We start from the raw sequence: 15,601 nt of genomic DNA, 5'->3' as shown, positions 1-15,601 counted from the left end.
ACGCTTGTAATCCCAGCGCTTGGGAGGCTAAGACAGGAGGATCTCACAGGTTCGAAGCCTGCCTCAGCTACTTAGTGAGGCTCTTAGCAACTTAGTGAGACCCTGTTTCCAAATAAAATATAAAATAGGTCTGGGAGTATAGCCCGGAGGTAGAAAAGGCCCTGGGTTCCACCCCCAGTACCACACACACAAAAAAAAAAATTAAAAAAAATAATAATTTCATTACTTAGTGTTTACTTTGCTGTATTTACCTTTAAGTATATAAATATATACTTTAAAATTATCTTCATTCCTTTTAAATTCAATAAGGATGACCAACTGTCCACATAAAGTGATTTTTCATCTTGGTGGAAACATTTGAGAGAACCACTTATCTTTACAAGAATTTGGTGTAAATGCTTATGGGACAGAAGAAAAAATTTTTGTTGAAATTCAATTATATGATTTTTAACTTGGAGTGAGTGAATAAACCTTTTCATGCTAAGAGATACAGTCATTCAGAGTTTCTTATAGAGATACCCATAATTCTCTAAAATATGTTTTAGGAATTTCTCCTCAATATACTGCTGAAAAATCAATTTAAGAAAAAAAAAATCCAGGCATGGTGGTACACACCTGTTTCCCTAATACTTGGGAAGTTGAGATAGGAGGATAAAAGGTGTGAAACCAGCCTCAGAAATTAAGGGGGGAAGAATCCTTTTTAATGATCCCCAAATTTGATGGTAGACTTCCAAGTCTTTTTTAGTTTAAGTACAGTACAACAAACAAAAATATTTTCAGAATATTTCCCTATTGAAACTTATCTACCAAATTACGTGATAAATAAATGGGTAAGTAGAATAGAAATATATTCTTTGGGGCATAAAAATAAACAGGCAAGCCGGGCGTGGTGGCGCACGCTTGTAATCCCTGCGCTTGGGAGGCGGAGACAGGAGGATCGCGCTGGTTCGGAGCCAGCCTTGCTGGCTTAAGAGACCCTGTTTTCAAATAAAAATATAAAAATAGGTCTGGGAGTGTAGCCCAGACGTAGAAGGGCTTCCAGGAACCCCAGTACCACCAAAAAAAAAAAAGTAATAATAATAATAAATAAACAGGCAACTTAATTGTACTCTGTTCTATACCCTTGGGTTATACATAGTTTGAAGTTCCCTAGACCAAGAGAAGAGAGGGGTGGATAAGTATCAATGTGTTAAGTCAATTGTGTATCACTCATAAAAGTGCACGTTAACTACTTGAAAAAATTCACATTTATTTACTGTCAAACCGTGTTAAACTTTACACTGGATATTAGTGATGGGCTCATTATTAACAGGTTTACACAAAGGGATGAAAAGAAAAGCAGAATTTTGCTGAAACAATTTACATTTCATTAGAACTTTATCATAAAATAAATTAATTACTAAATATAGGCAGAAGGAATATGGAAGAGTAATATTTGTTTTATTCTATATTTTAAAAAAGAATAGGCACCTTTTGTTCACTAGAAAGTTTGTGAGAAGTGCCCAGTGCCTCATGGCCTCCGTTCAAGAATAAACGAAGGGATGGATGACACAATCTTTTCTAGATCTCACCACCGTTGTGCAAGGCATGGCGTAACTGGCTTTGAAGAGTTTTCTCCCCATAAAACACGTCCTTTTGGCAATAAGAAATTTAAATGTAAGAAGAAAGACTAACTGGTCAAAGCAGAACACTGTATACAGTGGAAAATAAGTGAAAACAGGTAGAACTTACCATGACAGAGTGTAAGAAAAAACATCTCCTAACATATGTGCAACCAAGAGCTTTTCACAATATTTTCTTCAAACTCTTTTAAAATTATTTTAATGACAATTATATTTCAGTTGGACACAAATGTATTTATTTTTACCCTAGCAATAGAACAAAATATAATTTCTTTAGCCATTTTTCATGAGAATAGTTCATTGTACAGTTGAGGAAACATATGAAATAAGGCCTGTGGCTTGATTGCTAGTGGTTAAACATGTTTTCAATCTTTGCCTTAATGTAAAAGATTTGCAGTGAACTGCAAACTGATGCAGAATATCTCTCCTGCTTTTCCAAGTCTTCAGGAACAGTAAGGTACAGTAAATTTGTCCCACAGGATTTTAAAGCCTACCACTTGTATATAATACAATGCAGGCCTACAAAAATGGTGCAGCCATATTTACAAGTTTAGTTCCCAAACTGCTGCAGTAAAATGGCTGGAAAGTTTTGTTTTGCTCGTTTCACAATTTCTCTAAACAGCAGCAGAATCTTAAAATACCTGGTTGGCATCTCTTTTCTTTGTAACAAATAATTCCTTTTAGTATACTCTGTGTATATACAAAGTTTTTGTATGTTCTATAAAAATTCACAGAACTGCAAGGTTCAGTCATTTTTTTTTTTTTTTTTTTTTAACACCGGAGAACCACAGGTCAACAGAGTCGCCTCTTCGAGTGGAGTTTGCAGGAGAGCCGGGGCCCACGGAGTCTATTTACTTATTAATACTTGCATGTGGCCCGTGGAATTCCTCAGCTGAGCTACTAGAGGCTGGTCACCAGCTGCATCTGTCCTTCTCTAACGTCCCCTTCCGGGATGCACCCTTCTTTGTTAATGGGGATTATGTAACCATCGCTATTGCCCCTGCTGATCTGGTAACACATGTGAAGCTGATGGCCAGCTCCCAGATTTGGCATACTTTTATAGTAAATGTCCTCGTTCTCACTCCTCCTGGAGGGAGAAAGGTCCTCTTCCATGTCGGGGCTGCTCTCCTGGTAGGGAGAGTCTCTAAGGTTGGGCATACTCGTGTACAGAGAGTCTCTGTTGGGGGACTGGAGGTGGTCGTCGGCCTCCGCAGTCAGCTGGGAGACATAGCTGTCAGTCCCCTCAGGCTTCACTTTCTTCTGGGGTTGGTACAGAAGGGAGTGAGTCCGCTGGGGAATGAGTGGGGCCTCCAGTTCTTTGTGATGGAGCTCCAGACCAGGGTTGTCACCGTGCATTAAAGATGACGCATCGGCCACAATGGCATCATCCTCACTGCTGCTGCCTCCAATCACGGGTTTCACAGGCAGCGTGAGCTCCAGGTTGTGGGTTTTGCCACCGCCCCGGAGGTTGTTGTGCACTAACTCTGAAATGATCATTTTCTCAAAAGCCGTATCATTCAGACTCAGTCCACAGTCCATGACCTGCACACTGTCGCTATAGTCCCCCTTGCGCAGAGAGTAGCTGTTGTTAAAATTACCATTTAGCGGTAGAGTATCCATGGCACTTGTATCCCTGGCATTGTTCAGTGAATGTCCTGGAACAGAAAGGGGGGAGTTACCGTTACCACCTCGGCTCCTTTCTCAAGAAACTTTAGTTCTTTTGTACAAAACTTTTTAATGTCGTTCAGGACAAAGTTGTATTTGAAAGCTAACACTTGGAAAGTGCCAAGCTTTCCCGCATTCCCAACTGTCAACAGTTGCAACCCCTCAGATTACAGGAGAAAGTGTTAAAAAAAAATAATACTGTTTTCCAGGGAGGGAAAATGGCATTCAGAATATTACTTGATCAATTTGGGGGAGACGATAGGTATTCACATGATTTTGGGTCAAATCTCTGGCACTCTGACAAAACAAGACTTCACTCCATGCCCTTGCATAGTTAATGCAAAGCAATTAATTAGTGACATTTACATTTTAAAGTACAAGACTATGGTTTATAAAAATAAAATTAACAGAATTTGTCCTAAACAACACTAAATTAAAAGGGAATAAGTCACATACAAAACTGAAAGGCAAATGCACAACATAAACCCACGAGATTGGCAAGCAACTTTTTAAAACGACATTCTAACATTTCCTTTGTCTGGAGATGAAATTTAAAAAAAAGAATGAAAAAAAATGGACAGATACAAAGATTTCATGTTCAACAGAGACAGCCATCTCTCATACTGACTGGACCAGGGGCCCACAAGCACCATCCAACAACACGACAGACGGCAGGTGGAATGACTCACTTTGGACAACTCACATCATGTCTGTCTGCTCAGGCTATCTGGCCTAAGAGTAGCTGATATATAAAAGAAAGTAAAATGATTTATTGTAACATGATGAAGAATTTCTAAGCTTCTCAGCAACTTAGTCAGAGCAAGGGTTCAACAAATCAGATTACCAGCAATAGCAGCCTTTACTTTGTGTTTTATATTTCCTATTATTTTTATTTCTTTTGGTACTAGTAATATCTCTCATAGCAATGGCCCCAGGCTTCTCATGGTCAAAGTTTGCCTGCAGCCCTGCAGTCTGCATCAGTCACAGTGACAGCACCGAATGAACCAGCAGAGAGTCTCCTATTCAAGACTGGCCCATAGACACCATGGGCATGCAAGTCGAACGGAGAAATGTTAGAGATTTCTTAAGTATGGGTCACAGAAATTAAACCAAGAATAGATATTAACTATGGAATGGGAAAGGAGTGTCAGCCTTGGCTAATATACTTTTATTTCTAAAGGAATGAAAGATTGGATAAATCTGCTTGAGATATGAAGAGAGGTTCAGGAAGAAAAAAAACATGGTGTCATGCTCTATTTGAATCAGTTGTAATTTCTTACAAGACACGTAAACATGTAAACTAAGACATCACAGTGCTTCTCAAGCAAATGAGAGAGAGAGAAAGACAGAAAGAGAGAGAGAGAAAGAATTAAATGGTCTGCACAATGGAAAGTTAGGTTATTCATTCTCAAAATCCTAGAAGGAAAAAAAAATCACTTGTCTACAGATAGGTCTGTAAAAAAAAAACCACAAAAAAAACAAACAAACAAACAAAAAAGAATGAAATGATGTTATTGAAATGAAACTGACCACTGTGAGGCTGCTGCATTGTATGCAAGGCTTGGAGGAGTTTAGGAAAAGCTTTAGTTCTTAGAAAAATAGGAAATTTCCCTTTGCAGGGCTCACTCCACTCTTAAAGCTGCAGATATCTTAGAAAACTCACTTTCAGAAAACCAACCAACAAAAATCGCTGTGTGGCATAGACTTTATGAGCAGTAAATATCTGATAATATTTGGCCAAATTTATCATTTGCCAAAATGAGAATACAGGGGAGAGTATATATCTGTAAGTCACCCACATCTTTTTAAAAACTCTGACCTACCCAACTTCCTACATTTGAAAATATGACAATTCAATGTGTATTATATTCCAGGTATAAAATGAAATTAATATAGTTATTTGTAAGGCTTCATTTAGCCTGTTTGACAAAAAAAAATTTCTAGTTTGTAAATCTGTATGTGCCCCAATCTTTATTTGTAAGATCCACCATTAGAAAACATTGGGTACTCTAAGTTGTAGGTGACTTATGAATAACAGGAAAGTATGTGTTTCCCCTGCCAAGGCTCAATCTTTTCATACATTTCTTTTTATCATGGCTTAATAAATATAAAAGGTGTTTTCTATGATATACTGCAGATTTAAGGCTTCTTTGGTTTTTGAAGAGGCATCTTTTTCTGCCCAAGTTCAGGTAATTCACTTGAAGACTTTCCACAGCCTGTAGCAAGATTACTGTGGGAATGCAGAAATGATAAGTCAATTATTAAGCATTTTGGCTGACAGTACTTCAGGCTTTATCGAGCAAATTATTTCAGCATCGCATATACTTAAGTACGAACAGCATTTGCTACAGACCTCTATTACTGACAAAAGGCAGTACAGAAAGGTGTACTGTGTGAATTTGGTAGCATTTTAGATGCAAATTGTGAACCACTTGCCCGCTGAGTCTACTTCATGACTGCTAGTTATGTTTTAATTGTGCCCATTAAAAATCATGCTGAAAAAATTTACATTTGATAGGCAAAGTTAAGTTTTACTCCCATACTTGTCTCTCTGTAGGTTGCTAGAGGAAAGCGTAAGGAAAGTAAGAAAACAAGAGAATGAAAAGAGAAGCTGCAGTTACGTTAAAAAATAATTGTAAGAAAAACAAAACAAAACCAGAAACTTGGTTCTGTGTTTAATTTAGTGGAAACTATTATTCATATATAAAAAAAATTATATGCTAGCAACAATTATAAAAATTTTACCAAAATCTTGAAAATTTGGTTAATATTAAATATTTACATATTTTTTTAAAAAATATAAGCTATTAGAAAGCAGAGTAAATACGGATAGGTTAGTGACAAACTCTCCCCCTCCCCCAATTAAACACAATAGGTATAAACTGACTAATAGTAACTGTATTCTAAAAGTTTCCTTAATTAATATTAACTGTATTCTCAAAGTTTCCTTAAGAAAAAAGAAAAACTACTGTAAAGCTGCACTATACTATAGTTTGATTATACTGACAATGCCGGATGTAGATTGCTATACCTAAACATCCAAATTCTCTTCATTAGCTAGCTCAATTCCAGAAGCAAATTTTGTCAGCAAGCTTTAGAGTCAACTGAACAATATATTATATAGATAGGATACCTCTAAATGATATACATCTTGAAGATGGGCTCTCGGACCATGTGATGTCAGTCCTGTAATAATATATTAAGATTTATGCCACCTGTGTTAAAAACATGGATAAATATTGTAAATGCTATCATGACTGCGCTTCCACTATAATATAGTGCAGTTTTAGAATCCTGGCATGGGCAGTCCCATATTTTTTTCATTTTGAGAAATTAAGGATGTAATAATAATAATAAATATATGGCAACTTGAATATTTTAGAAACAGGGCAAAGATCAGGGCTCTGTTTAGCAGCAAAGAAAGGTCGTTTTATTTGTAAGTATAAGCACACCTGGTGAATTAAATACAGGAGCTGAAGGGGCATTACATACAACTGTTTCAGCGAGCAAGGTGTTATAGGGGTTGTTAGTGCCGTGGGGTCGAAGAAGAGGGTTTGTTAGTAGGTAATTGCCAGTCATTCCTAAAGCAAAAACAAAGAAAAAAGAAAAAAAAAAAAGATATCAGTTTTCTTATTTTAGTGTTACAGTTGTAGTATTTTTAAGAAAATTCTTCAGTGTAGTGGATAAGTTGGCAATGGAAAATCTTGTTGAAGTTTTCTGACTGTATTTGAACTACTAATTTGAAGGAGAAAAGGGATATGGAAGTTAAATTTCAGTAATTCACAGGTGCTTTCTAAGTCCCCCAAGTAAACACCTGCTGAAGATGACATTTACTAATTTATACAAAATCACTGTTAAACAAAAATGGCAATTAAATGCATAGAGATCAACATTATGTTTCAAGATGTTACTGCTTAATTTTAAAAAGCGTCATCACTGAAGCCCAGAAGAGGGAATCTCAAACTTTCAGATTTACAGGTGTGGGATTATCCCTCATGAAAACATCTGTGTTAATATCAACTTTGATACAAGCAGGAGGGAAAACAACTTTCACAAACAGGTAAAAATTACGACACATTGCAAAAAGCTTCCCTTAGTAAATGCAAAAGCGTACATGCTGAGGGAAAACGATTTTCCTGGGTAAAATGAATTATGAGACCATTCACAAACTCTATATAACAGGAAGTTTTGTTTTGAAATTTCATTTGCCAGGTTTCAAAAATGAATCTTTGAGTAAAAAATTTACTTTTTGATAGACTTCTTAAGAGAGTTAGATAAAACATCAAATCAATAAAACAAAGACACATTTCACTCATTCAAAATTTAAAAAGTACAAACCTTTACCTATGAATTATGTTTTATATAATTAATGTAATTTGACTAAAGTACTTTAAAGTACAGGTTGGTTTCTGATGTTACAATATTCCCTTTTTTTCATTTTAAACCAGGATCTTGTCAAATAATTAAAATTGTCATTAATATTTGTATTGTGTTGCTCTAACTTTGTTATATTTTATTACAAATCAATGCCATCAAACTGAAAATAACTGGATAAATTATCTTTCCAAGGATCAACACAATAGCGTAATTTGTTAAAACACTTGATTGCCATTTACTGCGCTTTTATTTAGAAATGCCTACATCATCATGCTATATTATTTCATTTTCCAGCATTTTTAAGGAATATATTGATTTATGACAAATTTAAATTTGCTACTGTAGACATTTAAGCAACATGGAAAAACTTATTTTATAAGCTTTCATGTATTTTAATTTTGCTTAAAGATTAAAGATGCTATAAGAGTTATTGCATTTATTACTTCGAAAAATGTAAAAAAGAGCTTTATAAAATTTTGCAAATTATCACTGTAGAATTGGCACTTTTTTATACAAATAGCAGTTATTCTAATTTATATTAACATTTTAAGAAAAAAAACTTTTATAAATGTCTTGGTTAGGAAAAAGAAATATCCACACTCTCGGGAAACATTTTAATTTGTGACAAAGTATGTTTTCAATAATTATTTTTTCTAGCCTTCTCCTGTGTGTGTGTGTGTGTGTGTGTGTGTGTGTTTGCCTGCCAATGGACTAATTCTCACCACCACCACCACCACTCCCCCGGGTTCCTCTCTCTCCCTCTCTCTCTCTTTTTTTCTTTTCTTTTTTTTGAGGGGTTGGTACTGGGGACGGAACCCAGAGGATTTCTACTTTGAGATATACTTTATTTTTATTTATGTTTTATTCTGAAACAGTATCTCATTAAGTTGTTGAAGGCTTTGCTAAAAGCTGACACTGGCCTGGAACCTGTAATTTTCCTAAGCAGCCTAAGTACTGGGATTATAGGTGCATGCCATTGTGCCCAGCTTAACATCATATTTTTGCATTACACTATTGAACTTATAGGTAATTTAATAAATGATGATGAAAGTTGACTCAACAGATTTAAGAATCTGTGATACAAACCTATAAGAAAAGTTCAACACTTTGTCTAGGAATCTAAATTGACAAAAAGGACAAAATTTATATTATATATTGTAAACTCAAATTTTCCTAATAACTGACCTTGATTAAGTGTTGAAGTGCTATTGATGTCACCTGAGATAAAAGAAGATTCAGATTGTTTTCTCACAGTGTCATTCCACATCCTTCTTATACGACTCTATCAACATAAAATAGCAAGACAGATAGGTTAGTTTTCTCAAGCTTACCTTATTAAAAAATACACCAAGATTCAGGCTAAACAATCTGTGTGGGATTGACAGTTGTTTTTTTTTAAAGAATGTGTTTTGTTTCTGGTCTAAAACTGAAGAGATCTCTACTGCAATGTTCCTTTTTTACTAAGGAGTATTCAATCTTCAACTCTTAAAAAAGTGCTACTGAATGACTTTCTTAAAAAATGCAGATGACTGATGACTCAACATATATTAATTAAGTGCCCTGTGCTTATATAACCTTAGGATATTTAACTGATGATGACATACTTCTCAAAGAACTTGCCTCCTCCAAAAGGATATTCACACCTAAATAAACACTGTTTTGTAGATCTTTAAGAAGAAATTAGGACTGAGATGCTTTAAAAAAATGCTAGAATTTACTACCTAGATCATTATAATGAGGAAACAATTAGTGCATCTAAACAGAACATGTCTCAGTAGGCTTCCTATAAATAAGGTTAATTAAAGACGCTGTCAAACTCTGTGTTACCTGGGTGCCAGAGGAATACCGAGCACTGGTTCTGGTGGTTGATGCCTTCACAGAACTGTGGGGGCTCTCAGTTGGGAGGCCGCCACAGCAATACGAGTGTCTGAAGCACTTGCCATATTCTTTTCGTACCTGCAATGAATAATTATGAGACAAAGGAATTACTATGAACATGCCTCTTTCTCTCTTTTTAATTAAATGAACAGTGGAGACAACCAAAAAGAATTAAAATCCCACTAACACCTACCTGTAGGGAAAACAAATTGAACTTGCAAAATCAATTTCAATTGAAATTGCTAAAACAGAATCAGAGAAATATCTCTGACCACTTGACTGCCAAGTAGGACCTTTGAAATTTGGTACATGTGGAAATACTTTGTACTCTACTATGCAAATGTTAGTTACTAATTTGATATCAATATAACATTTTATTTTATCTATGTAACTTCACTTTATATTTCATGCTAAGAAAGTCAGACAAAAAAAAATTTAAGTTTTCTCACTTGATTAAGTCTAACCAAACTGTATTTCAGTCATGTAAGATCTAACATACGTCAGGTCCTCTTAGGTAGGTCAATACAAAAACCTCTTTGGATTGCTTTATGGGTAACTTCTTTTTTTGTAAAGACAGTCTTCTTAGCACAAGAAAAAAGAAAAAAAAAAAGTACTTTGATACATTTGCCAATAATTAGGGTAGAATGCTTCATTTTCTAATATGTCTAGCTTTAACATTTAGTGTAGAGTCTAAGATGTCTACTCACTCCATTAGCACAGAAGAGAACTATTTATGCAATTTCCATTCACATTAGTTACCCAGGTAATTTCCCTTTCCTTCTGAAGCTTGGATATATGCATAGATAGAAAAGGTGTTGGTTCTAAAAGGAAGTTTAGGACCACCTTTAAACAGTAAAGTCCAAAGAACTGATAAAACATGGGCCTCTCCTAGAGAAGTGGAATAGAATTGGGAGGCGGGGCAAAACTGCTGAATTGTAAACAGCTATACTGGCATATAAACATGTTATATTGTAAATTAGTCAGACTTTGAAATTATAACACAAACAGGAAGGAGAAATTACATAAGGGAATACTTTCCCTAGTAGATGACAGAACTACTCAAAGCCTCCCACCCAACAATTCTAGTATTTGCTTACAAAGACTTTCACACTTTGACACTCATTCACAGCTAAATTAGAAAATTAAAGGCATGCCAGGAATCCTAGTACTTGGGAGGCTAAGACAGGAGGGGCAAAAGTTCAAGGCCAGCCTCAGCTACTCAGTGAGGTCCTGTGAAACTTAGCGACACCCTATTTCAAATAAAGAATGAAAAAATAGGGCTGGGGGTATAGCTCAAAGGTAGAATGCTCTTGGGTTCAATTAAGAAAGAAAGAAAGAAAGAGAAAGAGGGAGGGAGGGAGGAAAGGAGGGAGGGGAGGGAAGGGAAGAAGAAAGGAAGGAGAGAAAAGAGAAAACTAAAATCACTAGATAATCTTTAAATCTAAGTGCATTTGCATTTTCAGCCTCTTGGCCTTATTTAATCATACCCATTAGAACAAATAACAACATGGCTGAGCTTTCAAAACATTTTCTTGGCCTAAATATGCTCATTCAAGCAGCAAAAACCACGATTTTAATGTATAAGTATTTCTATCAGGTTCTTAACGCTGTCCCAGCAGCGCCCAATAGGTTGTGTCCAAGACTAAGCAGAACATGTTCAAAAGAAGTGCAACATGATACTTTTAAAGGTAGTTGTTAATGTACAAACCTCAGTGAATTCTCCTTCTCAAGTAATTCACAAAACTATGTGAAGAAATAATAACAACTTCACGTTTTCTACATTTAAGTCTATGCTTCATGTCAGATATCTTTGGTATAACAGCCCACAGATTATGAATATGTGATCATATTCTTGTATACAGACTGCTCATTTACATAAGAAGTATATAAAAAACTAAAACAAGTACTAAGGTTATGTTTCTACAATGTTTAGAAAAGTTAAAGTTCAATGTTATTAAATAATGCATGATACTTCACAATTTTTTTTTCTACACATTTAATAGCTATTAACTGCTCTGAAATGCTGTATAACCAAGACAATGGCAATCAAAATGGTATTTTATCCAAATAATACCCTCCGGTGTTAGTTTTGCCTAATGCCTATATTGCTGTGAATGTACATTATCTGTCAGTGCTGCACAGCCCACTGTCATTATCTCAAAATTATAGCTTATTCACAACCGATGGAAGTAACAACACTATCATCTTGTCAGGACTGAAAACATAATAGTTTTCACTTTCACAATTCTATTTCTTGTTCAATTTAGTGACCAACTAGTAATAACAGAATAAAAAGACTACATTAGATATGCAGACAGGGGAAGGATGATACCTTGTGAAAGGCACAGAAATTTTAAGCAGAAATGGCAGCTAGGCAATTCTTTTAGGCTTCCATCTTGTTACAAACTTAAGTTTTTTATTTTCAACCTTAATTTTTGAATCACTTTTGCTGAGTTCACTGAGCATGAAGTCAGGACAACCTATTAAGACGTGAAGTCTAAATTGTTGCCTTTTAAAATAATGCACTGAGAACATTTTTTAAATATATAAATTGTCTTTTAAGTCTTTCAAAACTACTCAAAGGGCAATATTAATAGTATATTTTATATGTTTGTGTTTTTAAAAGTATCATGATTTATTCTTATGCTCAATTTCACTTTGGACCACTATATTCCTAATTCCACTAATCTTTGGGTTTTTTTTTTACTTATTTATTTTTCAATCTTATATACCATGTGAGCAAAAAACCTTACATACCCCATCAACATAAATATCTAGTATACAACATTCCCAAACTGAGATCCAAAAGTTGACTGGTCTTAACCAATTTTCTACGTGGAGCCTGATTTTCTAGGCAGGTATTACTATTAATAAAAATATGATGATACTAAGTAAATGACAGCTGCAACTTAAAACCTTCTCTAGGGCATCTATCGTTTCACATCATAGAAAGAGCAAGTCGCGCCCATAGGTGTTTTGTTCACTTACTTTCTTTTGGAGAGCACAGTGAAAGATGAAAATGAACACTCCCTGGAAAGCATTAAAGATGGTGAAGAGATATGCCATCACAATAGTCTCCTCATTAACAAAAAGCAACCCAAATGACCAGGTTAGGCCAAGAAGACACAGAAGAGCAAAAGCGCCAAGCACCCAAGACCTGAAAAAATAAAGCAAGTTCTTTTTTTTAATGGGTTCAACGAGAAGGGGAAAAAAACCCAAACACTTATTACGCTTATTTATTAATGTATCAGTAGTAGCAGTTGACTTTCTCTAGGTTCACTTTCAAATTCAACAGGATTTTGTCTTTAACCTTTCATTGATTAAGAAAGAACAATAGCATTTAGTACTGCAGTCTCCAGTGAAAACAGCAACAGCAGGTATGACCTTTTCTTACTCCAGAATAGACAAACAGGTAGCAAAACTATATGGAAATACAAGGTGTAAAATATCCCCCATGACTTTCTTGACTTTTAGGTGCATTTTGGTTAAAGAAATTAAGGAGTCCTTAAGTAGCTGACTTCTATATTTCTGTTCCTGTGGTAAACTCATATGACACTGAATAATGGGACACAGACAGAAAGGTTAAATGGCAGATAATCACTTAACACCTGAACTTCAAAATCTAACAGACTAGTCTTAGGTGAACCTAAGGTTTCATAACTAAAGCATGAAGACGCCTAGCTGAAATGAGATAAAAACATGAGGACAACTTCAAAATAAAATAATTTTGGAGAGATTTCATCATGAATAGCTTAAGGAAAAAAGAACTGTAGAAAATAGGACGGAATGAGAAGGATTTAAAGTCAGTGCATTCCATGTCTAACTAATGATCTTACTTGATAAATGGCTTATTATCTTCATAGCTAGAAAGCATTATAAGCAGAAAAGAGAAACAAAATTATTAGACAGAATTAAAATAGAAAGTAATAAGAAAGCATTTATATATTTTATAAACTAGTCAAAATTAAGAAAGTCAAAATGCAGAGGCAAGCAATTAAAAAATAAAGGCATATTATAGTTTCAAAATACTACAGCAAATTAGATATTCCAAAATAATTATAAAAATTAAGGGCAATTCATGATATTGACGGATTTGTAAAAAATATAAATCATGCCATAAATTTGTTAATGTAGGGTTCTACCTTACCCAGGTAAGTCCGTATTATAGTAGCCATCACAAACACGGTAATTACTGGTGTAGATGAGAAGACAGAAAGAGGAAAAGGAAGAAAAGAGAGAGATGCTAAAGATTAGCTCTCTCTCTTACCATGCAACATGCAATGAAGCTGGCACTAACCTATCTAAAACAACTAAAGTTTAAAAATTTATCCTTACTATAGATCTGCCATTTTTTACATTGAAAATAGTATTTTTTACAATCCCATTATAAGCAGCTTGAATATCTCAAGTTCTAAATTAAGGTTCACATTTTAAAAATAACTCTGAAAATGCTTCCATAAGATGATTTAATGAATCAAGAGCTATCAATTTCTTGTTAATTAGATAGCATTTTTTCCATTGATAGAAAACTGCAGTAACACTGAGATAAGTAAACATTTGTTTAAGTAGCATGAAAACAACAGATAATCTTCAAGTTAACAATAGTAATAGAGTAAATTCTCCTAGGAAAACAGGATTAGGAGAAGAAACTGCTCAGAATCCTTAAATCAAAAAGTCATTTAGCAAAACAAACTTAATATAATCGTATCAGCCATGCAAACGGGAACGTCATTTTCAACTGCATTTTAACTAAAATAAAATTGCTACAGTGATAAGAAATTTCCATGAAGCCACTGCAACAATTCTTCATTCTAGACCAAAACAAAATAATCTCATGTTTGACCAATGGCTATAACATGGCAGCAGTGAGACTCAAAAACTTTATCAGTAAAACTTCATTCTGAATAATGTCTACAGTTCACGGAAGGCAGAAATACCCGTGTTCCTTGTGGAGAATATCTTTTACTTGGCTTGTCAAGTGTGAAAATTAAAATGTGAAATACTTACTTAATGTTTTCCAACCTGCTAGAATCTGGTTTCAAAGTGTTTGAATGCTTCACCATTTTGCACAATGTGATCACCAGGAAGATAATATTTAGCTGTTAGAGCAAATAAAGAAATTACATCATTATAAACACAGAGTAAAAAAATTAAGATGTGCAAATACAGTCAATGAGCTAGTGCCGTTAAATATCAATAGCATGTAGACACTGATTCAATATAAGCTTATGCCTGCAATGAACAAATTCAGTCTACATAAAAAAAAAAAAACTCCGGCTATGTATGATCAATTCTTTAATAGATCATTTGACATGAAATTGCTACCTCATTAAGTCAGTATCATGTGGTAATGATTAAATAAATTAGAAAACTCAAATTAGTTTCTTTAGCTAGATGTACTCCAGGGCCTAAATGCTTTCTGATGAACACTGAAGAGAATTTCCTAGGAGCATTGACATCATCTAATCTGTAACAGAAGAATCCCTGGGTTTGGAATCATGAGATGTGGATGACAGTCTAGGTCTTGATTTTGACCGATTAAATGAGATTAATAATATTTGCACAATCTATTTCTGAGGTAACTCTAAGAAGCAACTGAAATATATGGAAACTATTCTATTTTAACAATTAAATCTGATATTTAATTGTAAAGAGCCATCAGCCCTTTTTCCCAGTGTCTCTGTATGTTAAGGAAGTTGGTAAATTAAACATAAAAGGCTGTTTTGACTTCTTCAAACAATTTACTGTGCCAGGTTTACTCTGGTGCAAACAAAGCAAGCTGGGAAAGATGGAATCTAACATAGAAGGTCTGGGACTCTGAGAGGTCAAAAAGTGTGAACTCAGAGGAAAGGGGTTGTGTTTTGACTGAGGAGAGACAAAGGTTGGAAATTGGCACTTGCTTCTATAGACACCTGGCGAAAGATGAAAGGGAGACAGTTCTATTTTTACTTAAAAAATAAAAGTAACCTAGACTGCTTCCTGGATTTTTTTTTTTTTCCCCAGTACTGGGAATGGAACCCAGGGGCATTCTACATTTGAGCTACACGCCCAGCCCTATA

The 15,601-nt window shown here is 34.8% G+C and overlaps 1 protein-coding gene across 23 annotated transcripts in view; it reads right to left on the bottom strand.

Annotated features, from left to right (window-relative positions):
- Positions 1 to 2,522: 2,522 nt before the first annotated feature.
- ADGRL2 (adhesion G protein-coupled receptor L2) overlaps positions 2,523 to 15,601 on the bottom strand; it is a gene marked incomplete at both ends in the record, with an annotated part of 154,781 nt that continues 141,702 nt past the window's right edge. For 3 of the 23 annotated variants that reach the window (XM_080690926.1, XM_080690906.1, XM_080690910.1), the window contains 5 exons: positions 2,523 to 3,277; positions 8,850 to 8,946; positions 9,492 to 9,620; positions 12,531 to 12,699; positions 14,550 to 14,641. In XM_080690926.1, the coding sequence (XP_080547052.1) occupies positions 2,523 to 3,277; positions 8,850 to 8,946; positions 9,492 to 9,620; positions 12,531 to 12,699; positions 14,550 to 14,641 (1,242 nt within the window). Of the gene's footprint in view, positions 3,278 to 3,991; positions 4,030 to 5,830; positions 5,849 to 6,420; positions 6,503 to 6,739; positions 6,869 to 8,849; positions 8,947 to 9,491; positions 9,621 to 12,530; positions 12,700 to 13,378; positions 13,406 to 13,689; positions 13,735 to 14,549; positions 14,642 to 15,601 lie in introns of those variants that run through there. The other 20 variants (XM_080690905.1, XM_080690916.1, XM_080690922.1 and 17 more) reach the window with 16 other exon arrangements.

This window comes from Muscardinus avellanarius (assembly GCF_963383645.1).
Source record: "Muscardinus avellanarius genome assembly, chromosome: 3".
Classification (NCBI taxonomy): Eukaryota; Metazoa; Chordata; class Mammalia; order Rodentia; family Gliridae; genus Muscardinus; species Muscardinus avellanarius.
Note: the sequence above shows the minus strand (reverse complement) of the source record. Positions and strands in the feature narration are given on the sequence as shown.